Consider the following 19,938-nt stretch of genomic DNA (forward strand, 5'->3'; position numbering starts at 1 on the left):
TGCACTTATTGATCCGTGCTGAAATAACGTTATTATTTAAAAAGCCATTCTTAACATGGGGAGGAGAAGGTGTTTTGTACCTATTCTCTACTTTAACCTTACAATTGAATAAAAAAACATTAAACTTTAATTAAGCTTAGAAATACGATTTAAAATATAGCGCGGATCATAAGTGCACTAGCACCCATTTTGTTTTATTAATAAATGTTTAGTAATTATTTTTTTTTAATATTCATAATCAGTAAAAACGTCGTCATTTAAAAAGAAAATGCTATTTAAAGAAAAGAAAAAGTCGATAAAAGTGACACATAAACAGTAAAACAGTAAAAAAAAAAAAAAAAAAAAAGTCGATAAAAGTGATTAAAAACAAAGGCGATAAAAGTGAGATATTATGCAAATTCGCCTAAAAAAGTAGAATCTCATTTTACGGAATTAGCTAAGAGTGTTAATTTACAATAACACCTATGGCACCATTGGCACTTCTGCATGTCAGTAACATGAAGCGAATGCGTGTAATTTAGTTTCAAGAACCGCCGACAGATGTCGTTTGTCAGCCAAAGAACTGGGGTCGATAACTATTGTTGTAATGAAAAAAGTTTCATTCAACACACAAAACTAAAAACACATAGAAATGAAAAAAGTTGGGAAATTATTTTAATATTCATTTTAAGAAAATGCTATTAAAAAAGAAAAGAAAAAGTCGATAAAAGTGACACATAAACAGTAAAACAGTAAAAAAAATATATAATATTATTTAAGGGCGGTCGATAAACTGTAGAATTACCGTGACAATTGTGCAGTTTATAAAACGTGCTTTTCTTGGATAAAATATTTAAATTTAAATCTTAATTAACGTCTTTTTATTTAATTTGTTAGATGAAAGTCTGCATAGATTATTATTTAAGGGCGGTCGATAAACTGTAGAATTACCGTGACAATTGTGCAGTTTATAGACCATGCTTTTCTTGGATAAAATTCTGGATGTGTATTTTCCCTCCTAAAGTCCAACCCTATCCTCACCGTGGTAGGGGGGTGTAACGTTGTAGTTTAACAGCTACACGGCTAAATGGGCTCTGGCAAAAAAAAAAAAAAAATCCAGAAAATGTCGGCATGAGTTTGTTGCGTCCGTCATCTGGTCGTCTTTTTATACGCTTGCATGTGGCGAGCAAAAAGGCGTGATGGGGGCAGGCTGAAAGGAGAACAATACCCGAAAGATGTAAACCGAACGAATGAGAAATGGGCCTCCCTCCAAGGCCCCCTGTTCTCCCCAGCCTGCTCCCAGTTTCCCCGACTTTGCATGCAACTGGTTTTGAGCTTTTCGAAAGCTCTTTCCTCAGTGTCGGGGTGTTGACTCCACTTCCAAGTTAACAAATAGCTGCAAGTCTGGGTACGGTCCGATTGGTTCCGAAGCTCTTCCGCTGTGAGGTGCGCTTTCGAATCTCCCGAAGGGGGCTACCCTCTAAGCAGGCGACACTTGCTCGTGTTACTATGTAATGCATGCTTGCCTCGACTCGACTAAGGACGACTAGAGTTCGACTAGATTGTGTGCTCACAAGCCGCTTTAAGGCCGCTTTTATTATTCCTACTGTCTACGAACTCGGAAACGGTATGGTAGTGCAATTATATATGACCGTCCTCAAATACGAAATGGTAGTGCAATTATATATGACGGTCCTCCGATATGATAGTAGGAATGCCAGTTTTGTGAGCGATCATCGTCGTCTTATGAACACAAACTAGTGGTATCTTTACGAATCCTGTTGGGTAGAGAGAACACCTCTGTTTTCTGCTCCGCCTGTTATTCTGAGTAGAAACCGCTTTTTAGGAGATGTTCGCAGCAAAGCTTGTTTTTATATAGTGCCCCTCCTTTCGGGAGTTCATCACCTCGCTGCCTAGACGAGAGCATTCCCCGGCAGAACCTGTTTTTTTTTTTCTTTTTTTTTTTTACTTTCCAGTTTAATGGCGAACGAACAGTCTGCACCGACAGGAAGATGAGTATAGTATCACCCTTTCTTCTTTCTATTTCGATTTCAGTGTTTGTGATTTGAAAATTTAATTTAACTGTTTCCATTGTTCCAGCTTTCACACAGCAGTAGATTATCAACACTCTAAATATCACCTCTTTTTTATAGATTGGAACAAGCAACGAAACCTAGCCGCATCACCGTTCCTGTCTGCCACATGTCTTGTGCAGTTTGAATCAAGTATTTCTTTCTTTGTGTTCAAGCACATCTGGGTACAATCAAACTGTGTATGATGTATGTCTATCTGTTTCTTCCAACATTAGCATCTCGAAGTCTTGGCAGCAATCATTGTCATAGAAGTAGAGTAAGTATTCTTTTTCTTTCCTTCTGTGTGTATATCTTTGTAATTTCAGGTACTCCTCTTGATCATAATGGAATTCTACTATCAGCTATTGTGAGAATTATGTGGATTGGAAAAAACAACTGAATCCAGCAGCATCAGCTATCCTAGCTGCCACATGTTTCCTGTAGTTACAGAAGTCCTCAAGTAAGTGTTTCTTTCTTTGTGTACATGCACATCTAGGTACAATCAAATTCTAAACTATTAGCTTTATTTAAATGAATGCAGTTCTGCTTGTATTTCTTCTCATCAGTTAACTTATGCAACTACAAAAAAAAAGTAGTACATGGGTGTTTGATCATAGCCAGAAAGTTAAATATATCATTAAAAAAAATCCATTAGTTATGTTGTCTCTTTATTATATAAATCAAAAAAAATTTTTAAATAATTAAAAGAAAAAAAATCATCACAGTAAAAATTATATATATGTAACAAAGAACACAAACAAACATGAAATTGCCATGAGTTTCAGCAAGAAGCAGAAAAGAGAAAAAGTGGAGATAACACCTGGGAAGTAACAGGTAAGAATTTTCTTTATTTCTGATGGAAAAACTTAGCATTAAAGTTCAATTAAGCATTAAAAAATAACTTCTAATAATTATGTGATCTATATACAAATTGTCTCCCTTGAATCTATATATTATACTAGCATGGGTTCCCGGTGTATGCTGCCCCCCTCCCCCAACCAAAAAAAAAAAAGCAAAAAAAAACGGTTAATTTTTTAAAATTTGACCCCTATTATGAACCCTTAAAATTTATTGTTTTCAGCTCAAATCGAGATATTAAGTCCAAGGAAACTATATCTAAAATTTCAAGTGTTTAGACCCATAATTGTCGGAGGAGTTTTGTAGAGTTCTCAAAGGTCAAATCGTTGAACTTTGACCCCTTAATCGCCAAATTTCTGTCCAAATACCAATCGCATAGATTTTCCAAAATCTCAGTACTCTGTATATCAAATTTTGAGTCTGTACACTAAAATTGACAGTTATTGCTTAGGGAAATATACACACACACAGACAGACATTTTCACTTTTATAGATAGATAGGTAGATAGATAGATAGATAATGAGAGACAGAAAGATAAATATATACAATGATTAATGAATTAGTAGAGATAGTTGTTAAATTTTTAGGAATATGTATGGCAATTTAGATGGCAAGACTTACTGCTAGAGTGCTCAATGCATTAGTAGAGCTAACTGTTAAGATTTAAAAAATATATAGAGAAATTCAAATGACAGGACTTATACGTAGAGTGCTCAATACATCAGTAGAGCAAGTTAATAAGTATAAAAAATGCATACGTCAATTTAGATAACCACACTTTTTTTGGTATTCTTGTTTGAATATGACATAATGTAATATAAATTTAAATAATTTTATTCAAAATGTTATGGATTCTCAATGAAAAATCTAAAATGTCAATATTGCTCTATGTATGATAAAGCATTGGCATATAATTTTCTTTCAATAATATAAAAGTTTTATAATATCAGCTCTGTCATGTGTTGAGCACTTATTTAAAGTGTAATTATTAAGTAAAAATCTAAATCAAATGATTTTATTGCTCTATGTCTTATTGAGCACTCTTCTTTAACTCTGGTTAAATCTTAATGTTTATTTATCCTGCAATAAAATAAACGTTTTATAATATCAGCTCTGTCTAGTTTTGAGCACTTATTTAAAGTGTCAATAATAAGTAAAAATCTACATAAAATTTCTTTATTGCTCTATGTCTTATTGAGCACTCTTATATAACTCTGGTTAAATATTAATGTTTATTTATCCTGTAATAAAATAAACGTTGAATAATATCAGCTCTGTCTAGTTTTGAGCACTATTTAAAGTGTAATTAATAAGTAAAAATCTAAATAATGTCTTTATTGCTCTATGTCTTATTGAGCACTCTTATATAACTCTAGTTAAATCTTAATATTTATATCTCTTGTAATAAAATAAACGTTTTATAATATCAGCTCTGTCTAGTTTTGAGCACTTATTTAAAGTGTAATTATTAAGTAAAATCTAAATAAAATGTCTTTATTGCTCTATGTTTTATTGAGCACTCTTCTTTAACTCTGGTTAAATCTTAATGTTTATTTATCCTGTAATAAAATAAACGTTTTATAATATCAGCTCTGTCTAGTTTTGAGCACTATTTAAAGTGTAATTCATAAGTAAAAGTCTAAATAAAATGTGTTTATTGCTCTGTGTCATTGAGCACTCTTATATAACTCTAGTTAAATCTTAATATTTATATCTCTTGTAATAAAATAAACGTTTTATAATATCAGCTCTGTCTAGTTTTGAGCACTTATTTAAAGTGTAATTATTAAGTAAAAATCTAAATAAAATGTCTGGATTGCTCTATGTCTTATTGAGCACTCTTATATAACTCTAGTTAAATCTTAATATTTGTATCTCTTGTAATAAAATAAACGTTTTATAATATCAGCTCTGTCTAGTGTTGAGGACTTATTTAAAGTGTATTTATTAAGTAAAATCTAAATAAAATGTGTTTATTGCTCTGTCTTATTGAGCACTCTTCTTTAACTCTGGTTAAATCTTAATGTTTATTTATCCTGTAATAAAATAAACGTTTTATAATATCAGCTCTGTCTAGTTTTGAGCACTATTTAAAGTGTAATTCATAAGTAAAAATACTGCTCTATGTCTTAATGAGCACTCTTATATAACGCTCGTTTATAGATATTTGAATAAAAGTAACTTGTAATAATATCAGCTCTTTTTTCGAAGCTTTGTATTTAGTTTTGAAAACATTTGTCATTTATAGCAGAGAAATGTCCTTTAAGAGTGCTCAAAGTATGAGTTCATCTTTGGAGTTATTTGAAAAATACAAATTTCTGTTATGCGATCCAAAATTTTCTTTGAGACTGAAAAATAGATAAGTACATCTCCGTAGTGAGTTTTAAAATTGTGTATTGCGAGTATGCTGGAAAAGTAATTACCAGACTGCTTAATACTGTGGTAGAGTTCTGTGGAAAGATTTGAAAGAATTTTTCTCATTTATGCTAGACAAATTTACTTCGAGTAAAGCTCTTTCGTAGGTTTAAACAATATATATATATGCCAATGATGCTTGCATGTGCTCCATAGTTTAATATAGCTGTGTAGTAAATTTAAAAATTGCTTTGTTTAATTATGCAAGACGATTTTACTTTAAGAGTGCTCAATGCATTTGTAGAGCTTTGTAGTAAGATTTGGAAACATTTTGGCAATTATTTTAGACAAATATACTTCCAGAGTGCTCAATATATTAGTAGAGCTAAATAAAACATTTGAGAAACAGATATGGCATTTCAACTGCATAAATTTATTTTGACAGTTCAATACATTAGTAGAGCTAAATATAGACTTTGAAAAAACATGTATGGCAATTCAGCTACACGAATATACTTTGAGAGTGCGCAATACATTAGTAGACAAAAGCATAAAATTCAGAAAACATGAAGAGCTCTGAAGTATGTTTTGAAAGCCTAAATGTCAATACGTAAATATAGATATACTGTAAGTTTTTAAAATATATATATATGACAAGTATTTGAAACAAGTTTCCTATTTGAGTGCCTAATATATTTGAGAACTCTATGGTAACTTTAAAAAACATATTTCAAAATTATGTTAGACAAATTGTCTTTGAAAGTGCTCATTTCTGAGTAGAGCTCTGTAGAAAATTTTTGAGACATGTTCAGCAATTTAAGTTCATATCAGTTAATAAATAGAGCTATATAGTGAGTTTTGCAAATTTATATGGCACTTATCCTAGACAAGTTAACTCTTGTAGCTGTGCAATACATAACTAGAGTTCTGCATTAGGTTTGGGGTATGGTTCTCACTTTATTAGGGCAATAACTTCGACACATTATACTCTGGAGAGATCCATTAAGGACAACCAAAGGTACCCTGTTTTTTTTTTTTTTTCCACTCTGCTGAATAAGACTCATCCGTCTTGGTTCACTCTTGGTACATTAAAACAAAAAAGGTGAAGAATTAAAAAAAAAAAAAAAAAAAGAATGCAAAAATGTAAATGTCTTTGCAAGTCATTCATTTTCACTTTCATAACACAAAAACATCTGTAAGAAATTGATAAAAGAATGCACAAACAATAAAATACAACTTTCCTGTGTTGGAATCTGAAATCAGTAGAAACTTCCCCTACTGAAATTCCCGCACACCTCAAAAAAAAAAAGAAAGAATCCTTCCCAATGCAATACTTCTCAAGCAATTACAGTGTCAGACTTGGTACTGCAATGATTCTGTAAACTGAAAAAATATATATAAAAAAAATGTTAAGCAAAATTGATTCATGTTAACACCTCCCAACATCACAGATTAACTACAAAAATACTTGATAAAGCAAGACACAATTACAAATGTGTATGAAAAAAATAAAAATAAAAAAAATCAACCAAGCAATGGATCATAATTTTCTGGTGTTTGATGGAATGTGAGTAGGCATACAGCCTGGATATTTTTCCAAGGTAAGTGATGATATTCATTATTATTGTCTTTTTGGATTAGTTCAGATATATCTCATAACTATAATTGTTTTATGTATATATTCATATGTCTAGATGTTATGTGTGCTATTTGCATGTTCCCTATAGAAAAAAAAATCTACATAAAATCTAAAAGTGTATTCTGATGTAAAATTAACCAGTAAAAACAATGCTTGTGTTCCTGATACACCAACTATTTCTTATTAGCATATAAGTTGAATCATGAAATTTATCTCCCTTGCCTGTCTCTCTTTATACCTCTGTATTTATCTAGATCTGTCTATCTCTCTTTTCTTATTCTTTATCACTACTCCCCGCCTTGCCATCCCCTATATGCGAACTGAAAAATTCCAACATATCTAGATTGATAAGCTTCTCATTTACCGGTACCAAACTCCCGTTTTGAAGTTAGAAGTTTTAACTTGAATACACGTTGATATGCCAAGGTAACAGAAGGCATCGATCGGGCACTTCCAGACGCCAACCTACACGGTCCAGAGAAAGAACAGAACAAAAACTAATTCCCGATGTGCCTACAAATTAGAAGGCATTTTGCGACGCCTACATGTACCCAACATGGCAGTAGGCGTCGATCGGTCACTTCCAGACACTTACTTACACTGTTTTGAACTTGGAAAGTTCAATTGAATACACGTTGACATGTGTTGGTCTAGTAGCTCCTGATCTACCTATACCTACATCCCCTCTTGTTTGGACTTAGAAATTTTCAATTGGATACACGTTGACTTGCCTTGGTCTATAGGATTCTCATCTACCTATACCTACGTCACCTCTTGTTTGGACATAGAAATTTTCAATTGAATACACGTTGATTTGCCTTAGTCTATAGGATTCTCATCTACCTATACCTACGTCCCCTTTTCGACTTAGAAATTTTCATTTGAATACACGTTGACTTGCCTTGGTCTATAGTATTGTCACCTACCTATACCAACCTACGTCCCCTCTTGTTTGGACTTAGAAATTTACAATTGAATACACGTTGACTTGCCTTGGCCTATAGGATTCTCATCTACCTATACCTTCGTCCCCTCTTGTTTGGACTTAGAAATTTACAATTGAATACACGTTGACTTGCCTTGGCCTATAGGATTCTCATCTACCTATACCTACGTCCCCTTTTGTTAGGACTTAGAAATTTTTAATTGAATACACGCTGAGATGCTTTGGTCTATAGGATTCTCATCTACCTATACCTACGTCCCCTCTTGTTTGGACTTAGAAATTTTCAATTGAATACAATCTGAGATGATCTGGCCTATAGGATTGTCATCTACCTATACCTACGTCCCCTCTTGTTTGGACTTAGATATTTACAACTAGCTGTACCCGGTCACGCGTTGCTGTGGCTCAGTTTGTTAAAATGGAACACATGTGAAAGTAGAGAAAAGTTTGATTCTTTTTTTCAAGAGAATGTACAAATTATTTTTTTATTTAACAGATGTTAAGAAAATAAACAGAAAAATACTTCCATCATTAGTTATGCAAAAAAATAAATAAAATACGATAAAACTTGCTGAGTATGCACTGTTTTACGGTTGTTGTAAAAATGGAACGGAAACTTAAATTTCGCTTCATTTTAATCTTTCTTAATTATTTAATTGTCCCCCCCCCACAACGAATATAATCAAAACAGTAACATTCAACAATTGTACTTTTCAACAATTGTACTTTATCTATATAAAACGGTTTGTATTACTGTACACATAGATTCGAAAAAGTTGTGACAAAAAAAAAAAAACAAATATATAAAAAATAAATGTTATCAAAGCCAAGATAAGTTACTTTTCTGCCAAACTGGATAGATATATGTTTCGTGTTTTTATTCAATGTAACATATTAATTCAGCTCGAAAACCATACAGTGTTTACCGATGTATTCGAAATTTCCAGATGGCGTCTCACACCCTCATTAACAGTGTAAGTATGGAAGAAGGTGTTATAAATAAAAAACTATACAAAATGTATAACATCTTTTCCCACACTTACCGTGTTAAAGAGAGAATCAGACGTCATCTTGAATGTTCCAATACATCGGTAAACACTGTATGGTTTTCGAGCTGAATAAACATGTTACATTGAATTGGGAAAAGATGTTATAAATAAAAAACCTAATGAAATACTGTTAAAAACTCGCTCAATACATGTTAATGCGACATAGGTTGACATATATTCGGCGTGTTTTTAATAGTATTTTGTCTATTTTTTTATTTATAACACCTTTTTCTATACTTACGGTGTGAGACGCCTTCCTGAATTTTCGAATACATCGGTAAACACTGTATGGTTTCCGAGCCGAATAAATATGTTACATTGAATAAAAACACGAAGAAGATATCCAGTTTGGCAGAAAAGTAACTGATCTTGGCTTTGAGAACATTTATTTGTTATGTAATTTTTTTGTTTTTTTGACAACTTTTTCGAATCTATGTGTACAGTAATACAAAGCCCCTTCGGAGGTTGGAATGCCCCCCCCCACCTAAAATGTAGTTGGAAAAATCGATTTTATAGTGAGATTAAAGAATGGTTAGTCTAAAAAAAGGGTGAAAAACAAAACAAATAAGCAATTAATAATTATTACCAAAAGCAATAAATGCTAGTTTTTTTTTACTGGCACAAATAGAGTTGGATACACAAGTAATAGTCGTAGAGTGATAGAGTGTAAGTAAAACCTGGAATATCCGGTTGTTTCGTTTCGTTTTAACAATGGAAAGAGCAGAAAATGGAGAGAAAAGAAAGAAAGAAGGAAAGACCGAAAGGAAAGATAAAGATAGCGAAGTACCCCCACCACCATCACCCATAAAGCAAAAAGACAACGAAAGGTAAGAAAGAAAGAAAGAAAGCAAAAAAGCACGTAAGGTAAGAGCGAAACGGAAGTTGTGTTTGTGTAAGTAAGTTTGGTGCGTTTCAAGTAAATGTCAATTTAGGTTTTCATTAAACTTTAACCACGCGGGTTTTAACGAAATCGAAGTAATGTAAATGTGAATTCAATTCCAGGTAACGGATTGTGTTCTGTTTGAATCTAATTTTATTATAATAAATGCTTTATAAATTGTGTTTATGTTTTATGCTAACCAATGGCAAAGTAAGCGTGGTTCGTTTCAGTGTAAGTCCAGTCCAGTCCAGTTTTTAGATAAATTCTAACCGGTGATCGGTTTTAAATGTCTCCTGTGAACGTTCTGGTACGGTGTAAGTGAGTGGCTGTGGTAGGAGGAATTTGTTAGAGAGAGTTTACTTTACTACTTCGATTAAATGTAACCGATTTTTACAGTGGACTCTCACCAGACAGAATATAGGAAACTGTGATCAGCGAGATCCTTGATATGTAATAACCCTATAACATACGGCAGATGTCGTGATTCAGTTTGTGAATGATACGGCTGCACCAAATGTATACAGGTGCAGTCCTATAAACGTCAAAGTCGGAGGGGAAAAAATGAGTTCATTTTATTTATATAGAGAAGAAGATTGAATACAATCTGAGATAATCTGGCCTATAGGATTCTCATCTACCTATACCTACGCCCCCTTTTGTTTGGACTTAGAAATTTTAGTGAATACACGTTGACTTGCCTTGGCCTATAGGATTCTCATCTACCTATACCTACATCCCCTACTGTTTGGCCGTTGAAATTTTCATTTGAATGCATGCTCGCTCAGGTGGCTTGGTCTATTTGCTTCTGATCTACGTATACCTACATCCCCTCTTGTTTGGACTTAGAAATTTTCATTTGAATACACTTTAACTTGTCTTGGGCTATTAGCTTCTAATCTACGGATATCTACATCCTCTCTTGTTTGAACTTAGACATTTTCATTTGAATACACGCTGACTTGTCTTCGTCTATCTACATCCCCTCCTATTTGAACTTTGAAATTTTCATTTAAATACACGTTGACTTGTCTTTGTCTGTTAGCTTCTTATCTGCCTATAGCTACATCCCCTCTTGTTTGGACTTTGAAATTTTCATTTGAATACACGTTGACTTGTCTGAGTCTATTAGCTTCTAATCTACGGATATCTACATCCCCTCTTGTTTGGACTTTGAAATTTTCATTTGAATACACGTTTACTTGTTCGTCATGTAGCTTTTATCTACCTATACCTTCATGCCTTGTTGTTTGAACTTAGAAATTTTCATTTGAATACATGCTGACATGCCTTCGTCTATTCGCTTCTTATCTACCTATACCTACATCCCCTGTTGTTTGAACTTAGACATTTTCATTTTAATACACGCTGACATGTCTTGGTCTATTAGCTTCTTATCTACCTATACCTACATCCCCTATTTGAAAAATAATAATCTATATTTATTTTATGATATACTAGCGGGGGTACCCGGCGTTGCCCGAGTGTTTGTTTCCGGGACGGGGGGGAGTTTTAAAAAAATGTTATGGTAGGTAAGTAGGAAGGATCAAACCTGGAGTCATGAGTAAAAGTAGGAAAATAAAGTGTGAAAAAAAAAAAAAAAAACATCTGCAACGTTAACAGTTCGGCCACCAAGAAAAGTCCATTCCAGTTGTTTAGGAAAAAAAAAACGACTACGGTAGGTCGGCGCGAACGTGAAAATATAATGTGAATTGTCCAGCACGCTAACCACTACGCCACAGAGCACTGCAGCTTAGTTTAGTGATTTTAAATAACTTCACATGAAAGAACTACGAAGCCAAACCGGTGTTCTCTTCTCAACTGTTCCTTGTGAACGATCCCCAAACGGTGTTAAGTGGTGGCAGGGGGAGGAGGAATTTATTAGAGAGAAAATATTTTACCACTTCCATTGATCTTAACCGATTTTGGCCGTGACTTCTCAGCAGAAAAAGTATCGAAATCTAAGATTATCGAGGAATTTGAGAAATAATAAGCCTATAACACACCTCAGATATTGTTCTGCCGTTTGTGCATATTATATTTGCATGAAATATCTTGATTTTCAATCCTATTAATGTCAAAATCAGACGGGAAAAATGAGTTCATTTTATTTATATATATATATATATATATATATATATATATATATATATATATATATATAGAAGAGAAGAGAAGAGATAAATATATATTTATATATAATTAAGACATCTTCTGTTCTGCTAATTTGGTGGTTTCCGTCGAGACTCGCAAAAAAACGGGATTTAAACTGCAGAAGTACCAAATATACTTGTACGGTATTACTGGACAAATATTTAATATAATTCTATTCTTACTTTGTAAAAGAAAAATGTAGATCGTTCTCGATAACTGTACATTCAAAGAACATCACATAAATATAGGTGTTCCCCAAAGGCTGATTTGTATACGTTTATTTTTTCTTATCTTCATAGACAACCCAGAGAATGAAATCGCGATTGAGATTAGTATATTTGATGTGACCACATCATGCTCTATTCTCGGTATTCAGTCACACACCTAAGATAATGCTTGCAGTCTTAGATAATGACTATCAGTTTGTGGAGAATGGATTAAAAATGGATGGTTACATTCGAGGCTACAAAGAAAAAGCTATTTTCCTAGTTTTTTTTTACAAAGGAGTTACCACTTAACAAGGCCCGGATGCCACTCGAGGATAAGGGTTTATGAGTGTACGGTAGTCAATGGGAAAATATCGTAGTAGTCAAAGTTTTAAAAAATTACCGCCTTTTTTTTTTACTTATTTTGCTCAAACTACACCTCCAAACACCCGGGCAACGCCAGGCTTAAATGCTAGTGTACTTTTGATCATAGTTAAGTTTTATTATCATTATTTATTACTATTATGCATGTTATGGAAATTTTAATATTAGTTCACGTATCGAGTTCCTAGTTTTTTGTGCTTCGATGAATTTTTTTAGTGGTTTCCGTAAATTCTCTCTTAGATGTCGCTATTTCTTTCTTAACGTTACTTCTAGCTTCTATGTACTTCTGTATGTCTGAACTGGACTTATGTCGGTTAAATCTGCGGTATGCATGCTGCATTTGAGCAATGGCAGTTGCGCAAGTCGAAGTAAACCATTGGGGAGAGTGGGGCTTACTATTAAATTTCCGCATGGGAACATGCGCTTCGATTGCAGCTTTGAACCATTCAGTGGTCTCGTTTGTGCATTGTTCAGCAGGATTTCCCTATGGGGCATATCTGATAAGATCTCTGATGGCTTCCCAGTCAGCCTTTTTATAATGTCTCGTTGTTTTAAGCACTGGCTCTTCAGTTTTGGCACTAGAGTTTAGGGCGATTTCAACCATTATTACTTCATGATCAGCGTTCCTAAGTGAGCTGTCGGCATTCGTTATACAATCATCGGGAACTTTGATCCGCTGCACCACAATCCTTGCACAAGGACTCGTGACGCAGTGAATAGAGTTCAACACGATACATTTGAACATTTCCATCAGAAAAAAAAAACCGAACGTTGTATTGTGTGATAAACAGTTGTACTGGACTCAACGAGTTCTGATTTAGGAGAGGTGTGGTTGGGATTGTGCAACCCTAGCCTCACAATTACACGCGCAGGTAAGAGGTTATCCTTTGTCTTTCGAGATTTAACGTAGGCATCATCAACATCCCAAAAGCGATATCATTTTTATTTATTTTCACATTGCATTTTTGATGATCATGATATCCTATTTATTAAAAATGGAGGATGCTAGGACAACAGCATATTCTTTTCATTGTTTTGATTCTTGAGTGTGTATCCGCTGGTATCTTTTTATAGAGAGTGATCTGGTTCTCCGTTGATTAACTGTGTCTAACTGAACCTGCCTCTGCTTTATGGTTATTTCCATGGCAGGTGCTCGTCTGAGCTTCAATCTATGGTCCCCCGCCTCGCCAAACTTACAAAAGTCCCACTACCTATGTTAAAAACGCTATAATCACATTGACTATTGTATACTCATTAACCTGCATCCTCGAGTGGCCTCCAGGCCTTGATAAGTGGTGATTCCTCTGTAAAAAAAAAACTGTGTCGGATATTTACTCAACAGTCAAAACAATGATAAGAATATTCTGTTGTCATAGCCCTACGGACATTAAATGGCATATATATATATATATATATATATATATATATATATATATATATATATATATATATATATACTAATAATTTAATGCTCGTAGTATGTTATTTTCACTTTTTTCAATTTTTATTATTATCACTTTCTATCCTCCTTTTTAATAAATAGAATCTCTCGATCGTATACTTTATATTCTAGAAACCGTGACACGTATGGTAAAGATACTCATCATAATCTTCATGCAGTCCGTCAGCCTTGACGATGACTAGTCGGGGCCTCAGTGCTTTATCCTTCGGAACAGGACTTTCCACCTTGGCTCTTAACTTGCTTGTGCAGTGTAGGTGTAGTATCTGTTGCGCATCAGATAAACACCCTTATGCTTATACTCATTTCCAGTGGAGCGAACCCGCGACGACTGGCAGCAGATAAGACTGCAGTTTCTGGCCGAAAGTAATCTCAGTGAGGTAGACAGTCGCTCTAACGTGTCCACTACTACGCCTTTTCTTCCTAGATGAGGTTCCATAGCCTTTTAAGGAAAACTGCAAGGCAGCAGTAGGATTTGAAGTCAGAGTTCCCATCTTGTTGTGATACGGCCCACAAGGCAGTGGTGTTTGATTTTGAGGTCGGTTTCCCAAGTCTTCGCCCAATCAATGGTACCCACAAGACAGTAGAGTAGGGGGTGGTAGTGTACCAGGGCGTGTTCACACATCGGTGGGCCATAACGCACTACCTCTGGAGTAGCAGTGTCAGAAATTTCGTGAAAATAGTGAATAATTCCACCCCATCTTTCCAAGCTTATAACTCCTCGAAAAATGTAATTCAAGCCCTAATTTTTTTTTTCAATTAAAGGAGTAAGGACCAAGGTTTTATTTAAAAAAAAAAAAAAAAAAAAAACAATGTGTTTTTTTTTTTTAAAAAAGGTTTTAAACTTCGGACTTTACAGGTAAATTTCTAAAAAAGTGATTTTTTTTTTTGTTTTAAATTTGAATATATTATTTATTGACCTTTTCTCTTCAATTTGTGATATATAAAACTATTAAACATAAATTAATTATTTACTTTTTAAGAGAAAGTTGAAAATGGGGGGGCGTGAATTTAAAAAAAACGTTTGTCTAAAATATTATATTCGGTTTATTGGAAAGAACATAAAATTTCACATTGACCCTGAAAATATCGTAAAAATAGAATCAATAGAAAAATTTTGATAGATTTTTAAAATTTAAAAATATTGAGTTTAAAAATTGAAAAATATTGAGTTCGGAAAATTCATTACTGTTTTAAAAAAAAATAAAAATATTTTTATTACCTTTAAAACAACTGTAATAGTTTATTTTGGAAGTATAATCCATAAAGAAAATAAATAACCCACTTTTAACAGAGAAATTACAAGATTTTTATATTGTATTCGCAGTTTCGTGTTAGGGGTGTCAAAAATTCCTACAAAAATTCTGATACTGCTACCTCTGGAGTCCCCTATTACTCCGAGATCTCCTACAGGTTTAACCTGGGGCCGCAAGGTACCCAGTTACCGTGTGTGCCCAACGTGGAGGCACTGTAGGAGTCTTGATGATGGAGAGGCTATGTACTGGCAGGGTAAAGATACTACGGTATTAAGATATATGCATATTACTTAGTGCGTCGGCATTCTTTTAAACATAGCAGAAATACAATAACGGGATAATGAAAAACTCAACTAATGTCTATTGTTTTGCTCTCATTTACAGAATGCGATATTCGAGGTGACTTTATGTTTGCGGTTGATGAGTCAGGAAGTATCTTGCCTAAGAAGTTTAACCAGATGGTTGATTCTGTAATGTTTTTCATCAAGAGTATCGACATTGCAAATGGAAAAGCACGCATCGGAATTATCACATTCGCATTGGACGTTTTCGTCCACTACGATCTGGACGCATTCGACGATAAACTAGATCTTCTGTTTGTCTGCAATCTTCTCCGCTATCATTACAAAGGAGGACCAACATTTACCCACAAAGCGTTGAGATACCTCGTGGAATATTCGTTCACTACTTTAAGAGGTGACAGGCCAAGATTCTGCAATTATGCTATCGTTTGTTCAGATGGTCGCTCAAGATTCCCATGGAAGACAAAGTACTACGCGGAACGATTACTCCGCAATTATGCTATCGTTTGTTCAGATGGTCGCTCAAGATTCCCATGGAAGACAAAGTACTACGCGGAACGATTACACCGCAAAGCCACCGTTTTTGCTGTCGGTATTAGGCCAAAAGTTAATAAGCATGAAATGTACCTCATCGCCAGTTACCCGAAATGTACCTACGTGATTATGACATGGTTCTGGAGATTGAAACGAGCCATGTTGAGAGTATTGGCTCAAGTATGTAGAGGTAGGTTTTTAACTCTGTTATACAAAAGCCATCTGGCGACTTTCAGATTTTGTTTTAAGTATTTTTTGAAATGAATAACTTACATTTCATATCTTTCAATATAAAATATATTAATTTTAAAAGTAATAGTTTTTATTGAATTTACTTAACTATGTAACGTTACACACCTGTTAAAATTCAGGACCTACACGTTGTATACAAACAGTCGCAGAGAAGCAAACAAAAGAAAAGAATTCTACTCACTATTTTTTTTCAGTTGAAACAAAAGACATTTATTTACAGGTACTTCAAGAATAAAACCTTGTCTCTTGTTGAAAAGTCTTCTCGTAATCCAATGTACTTAAAAAGACGCTGTCGTGTCGAACACGTTGTACTCTGCCTTTGTCCAGTCATGTTAAGGGCGTATCTTTTCCCGTCGCTCTCGGGCCGCATGTGTAACACGTCTATTTCTGTCCTTTTCGGTCCACGTTTTTCTTTTATTATAATCGTTTTATTTCTTCCTCTTCTTCTTCCTCTTCTTCTTCTTCTTTTCTTATTCTTCACTGTAACGCCACCTCGCACACGGCTATGACATTTGCATACATTAGCTGTCGTATACCGCTGCATCCATACGCGCATCCGTACTCTGTTACAACTTTAAAATTAATGAACATAATATTTTAAGATAGGCTTTTTTTGTAATTTAACAATTTTTATCATTAAATCGCTATAATTATTGTCGATATCAACCAAGTCATTGCATATGTCATTCAAACACGGTAGTGTTTGAATATATGGTTAAGTGGTAGTTTTACTCATTTAGAACTGCTTTAAAGCTTCACCGCTCACTCATTCTGTGACCAAATTTCAAACAATTTTTACAGTTCATAGACCACCTTCTCCATTATATATTGAAAAATGTTTTCAATTTTCGTTCAGAAAAACAAAAGTTGTAATGAAATTATTGTGTTCAAAAATTCTCAGAAAGTGTAAGGAACGGAGCGACAGTTTTTTTTCTTATTGCCTATTGGTTACCATAGCAACTTTTGCCACATTCACGTTTTATTGATACGATTTCTTCTAACAAACGGTTTCTTATGATTAGCTATCACTTACCATAGCAACTTCAACATTCAGTCAGAAGTGCTTTTTGTGTTTCAAGCCCCGATTGGTTTTCCGATAGACGTTCAGCCAGAGGAGTTTGTTGTATTTCAAACCCCGATTGGTCTTTCGATTAACCTTCAGCCATATATATATATATATATATATATATATATATATATATATATATATATATACTTAAAAAAGAGTCCCGGCTTTCACATACCGAATTGCGCAGGCAAATTGACTTCTACTTTCCTTCAATTTCTTTACAGACTTATTTATAAGATAAATAATGTAGCGAACTATAATGTATCATTATATTGTATACTAACCTGGGTTTCCGGCGTTGCCCGGGTTTTTTTTGGGGGGGGGGTGAGCAAAAAATACAAAAGTAGTGCTAGGCAGACAAGCTCGAACCCGTGACGCGAAGGTGGAAAAAATCTCCATGACGCGACCGGAAATTCGGAACGTAAAAATTAAGCAAAGTTAATCCAACCGATACGATGACTTGCAAAAATGGCTCGCAAAAAATCGACCTTTCCTTGTAGAAAACTGCCCAGTTGAGAGTGAAGGTTTTATTGTTTTTGGCCAATTTTTCGATATTTGTCGTCCGAGACGTCGGGTTCAAAATAATACCGATCTCATGAACATCCGTCACCTCTGTCAAAAGTTTAAGGCAGACATATATACATACATACATACATACATAAATTTCAACAGAAAAGTGAGATTTATATATATATATAGATGAAGTAAACTGATCTCTCTCTCTCTCTCTCTCTCTCTCTCTCTTCGGCTTCCTTACTCTAAAGAGAAATAGTGTTACTAAAAAAAGAAATAGCGTTTGGCTTTGTTTTTTTATAAAACCATCGATCGTTAATATTTTTAAGCATACTTTTTTTTACTTCACATGTTTGGCTTGTTATTTTTAGTTTAACTATCGTATTTAACTATTTTTAACCTACTAATAACTTTGGTAACGTTTTCATAACATGTAAGTTAATATTGCAATTTGTATGATAGTCGCCTTTTTATCGATAACAACCTCTAATTATATGAAATGTTTTTATATACAAACCGCCATTACAACTTGGTGACGTCAAGGTCACGTGACATGACTAAGCGTTTATTAAATTACGTATAAATATCGTTAAAATGTCACCTTTTGCCCCCCCCGTAGAAAAACGGGCAGCTGAATAACTTAGAGTTGACCTTTTGCGCCAAAACATCGAGATTTGTCGTCCGGAGACCAAATTTGTGAATTTTTGTTCTGTCTGTCGAAAGTTTTTGGCGGACATACATACATATATACACACATTTTCGCTTTTATATATATAGATGAAGTAAACTGAGATTCCTCCCTATTTCTATGCTTGGAATCAGCAACTACACAGAAGCGTTTCTTTCTTCATTCGTCATCGACATCTATCGGTTCTTGTTTGCCAAAGAAGAATTTTAATTTTCAATCATGTTTACATTTAGATATTTTGTCCGCTTATCGGCTTCTGTTTTGATTACTTATGTGATAGACAAAGTCGGAAGAGATAAACTTCTTGGTGTCAAGTCTTCTTTACTGCTACCAGCATCGCTAGGTTCAAATATTTCGCAGTATATTAATTTAAGTTACACGAATTGTTTAAAATATTTTTACAGATAATTATTTTTTGTTTAATATTCTTTTCAATGTGCCGGGTAACATCGGCTCAAAAAGAGTGTGTCACCAATCCGTTCTGATAATACTTTTGTGTCCCGGGTTTCTCGCTGGCCTATCCTAGTTGCATAAATAGATCTAATTTTATATGTGATGTTTGTGGGTTGCTTGTGTGATAATTAGGGTGATTTTTTTCTATAACATACTTTTTTCTTTTCTTTTTTTTTTTTTTTTTTTTTTTACAGATTTGATACCCAGACCACCATGCATGAAATGTACAAAGGGCTGCAAATGTCTACCAGGTAAGCAAAAACGTACAAAAAAACATTTACACAGACAAAAAAATAAAATAAATAGAAATTAAATTTAAAAAAAAAAAAATAAACAATTTAAATTTATAATTGTTAAATACATACAGACACTAGTGTTTCATCCTTTCGGAAATAATCAGTGCAGGGTGTCACGATTAACACCAGTCGAGAGATTCAAACCCGGCAACGGAAGTCGTGTCTGGCTTCATTAACAAAGACCCGAACCATTCGGCTACCGTTAACCGCGATACAGTTGAGATTTAAACATTTATGTTCTTTAAATTCTTTTAAGGTCAGTCAGAGTGGTCTAATCATATGACGATCTGCGCATATGAGCTAAGTTGACTGACTTATTTCAACTGAAAGTGCTCAACGATAAGAAACAAGTTTCTTAAAGGGGCTGACATAACTTTTTTTACTGTAATAATTATTAAGTACCTATATATATATAATCTGAGGTAATTGTTTTCCAGAGATTAAGTAACGAATGAAGTTTAACGAGGTTAATACGAGAGTGCGCCATACACAAGTAGAGCAGGGTATACTCTTTATTTGTTTTTACATAAACAGCAATATGTTGCTACACAGTCATGAGCATGTTTCGGTTAGCTAGTTGCCAGTAGCGATACAGC

The 19,938-nt window shown here is 34.0% G+C and overlaps 1 protein-coding gene across 1 annotated transcript in view; it reads left to right on the plus strand.

Annotated features, from left to right (window-relative positions):
* Positions 1-4,794: 4,794 nt before the first annotated feature.
* The window catches only part of LOC145245918 (uncharacterized), a 39,886-nt gene continuing 24,742 nt past the window's right edge, over positions 4,795-19,938 (plus strand). Inside the window, exons 1-3 of the mRNA XM_080107660.1 lie at positions 4,795-6,866; positions 15,620-16,261; positions 19,241-19,297. Of these exons, the coding sequence (XP_079963786.1) occupies positions 15,643-16,261; positions 19,241-19,297 (676 nt within the window). The 5' untranslated portion in view covers positions 4,795-6,866; positions 15,620-15,642. The remainder of the gene's footprint in view (positions 6,867-15,619; positions 16,262-19,240; positions 19,298-19,938) is intronic.

Source organism: Euprymna scolopes, chromosome 23 (genome assembly GCF_053919585.1).
Source record: "Euprymna scolopes isolate OS-2025 chromosome 23, ASM5391958v1, whole genome shotgun sequence".
NCBI lineage: Eukaryota > Metazoa > Mollusca > Cephalopoda > Sepiida > Sepiolidae > Euprymna > Euprymna scolopes.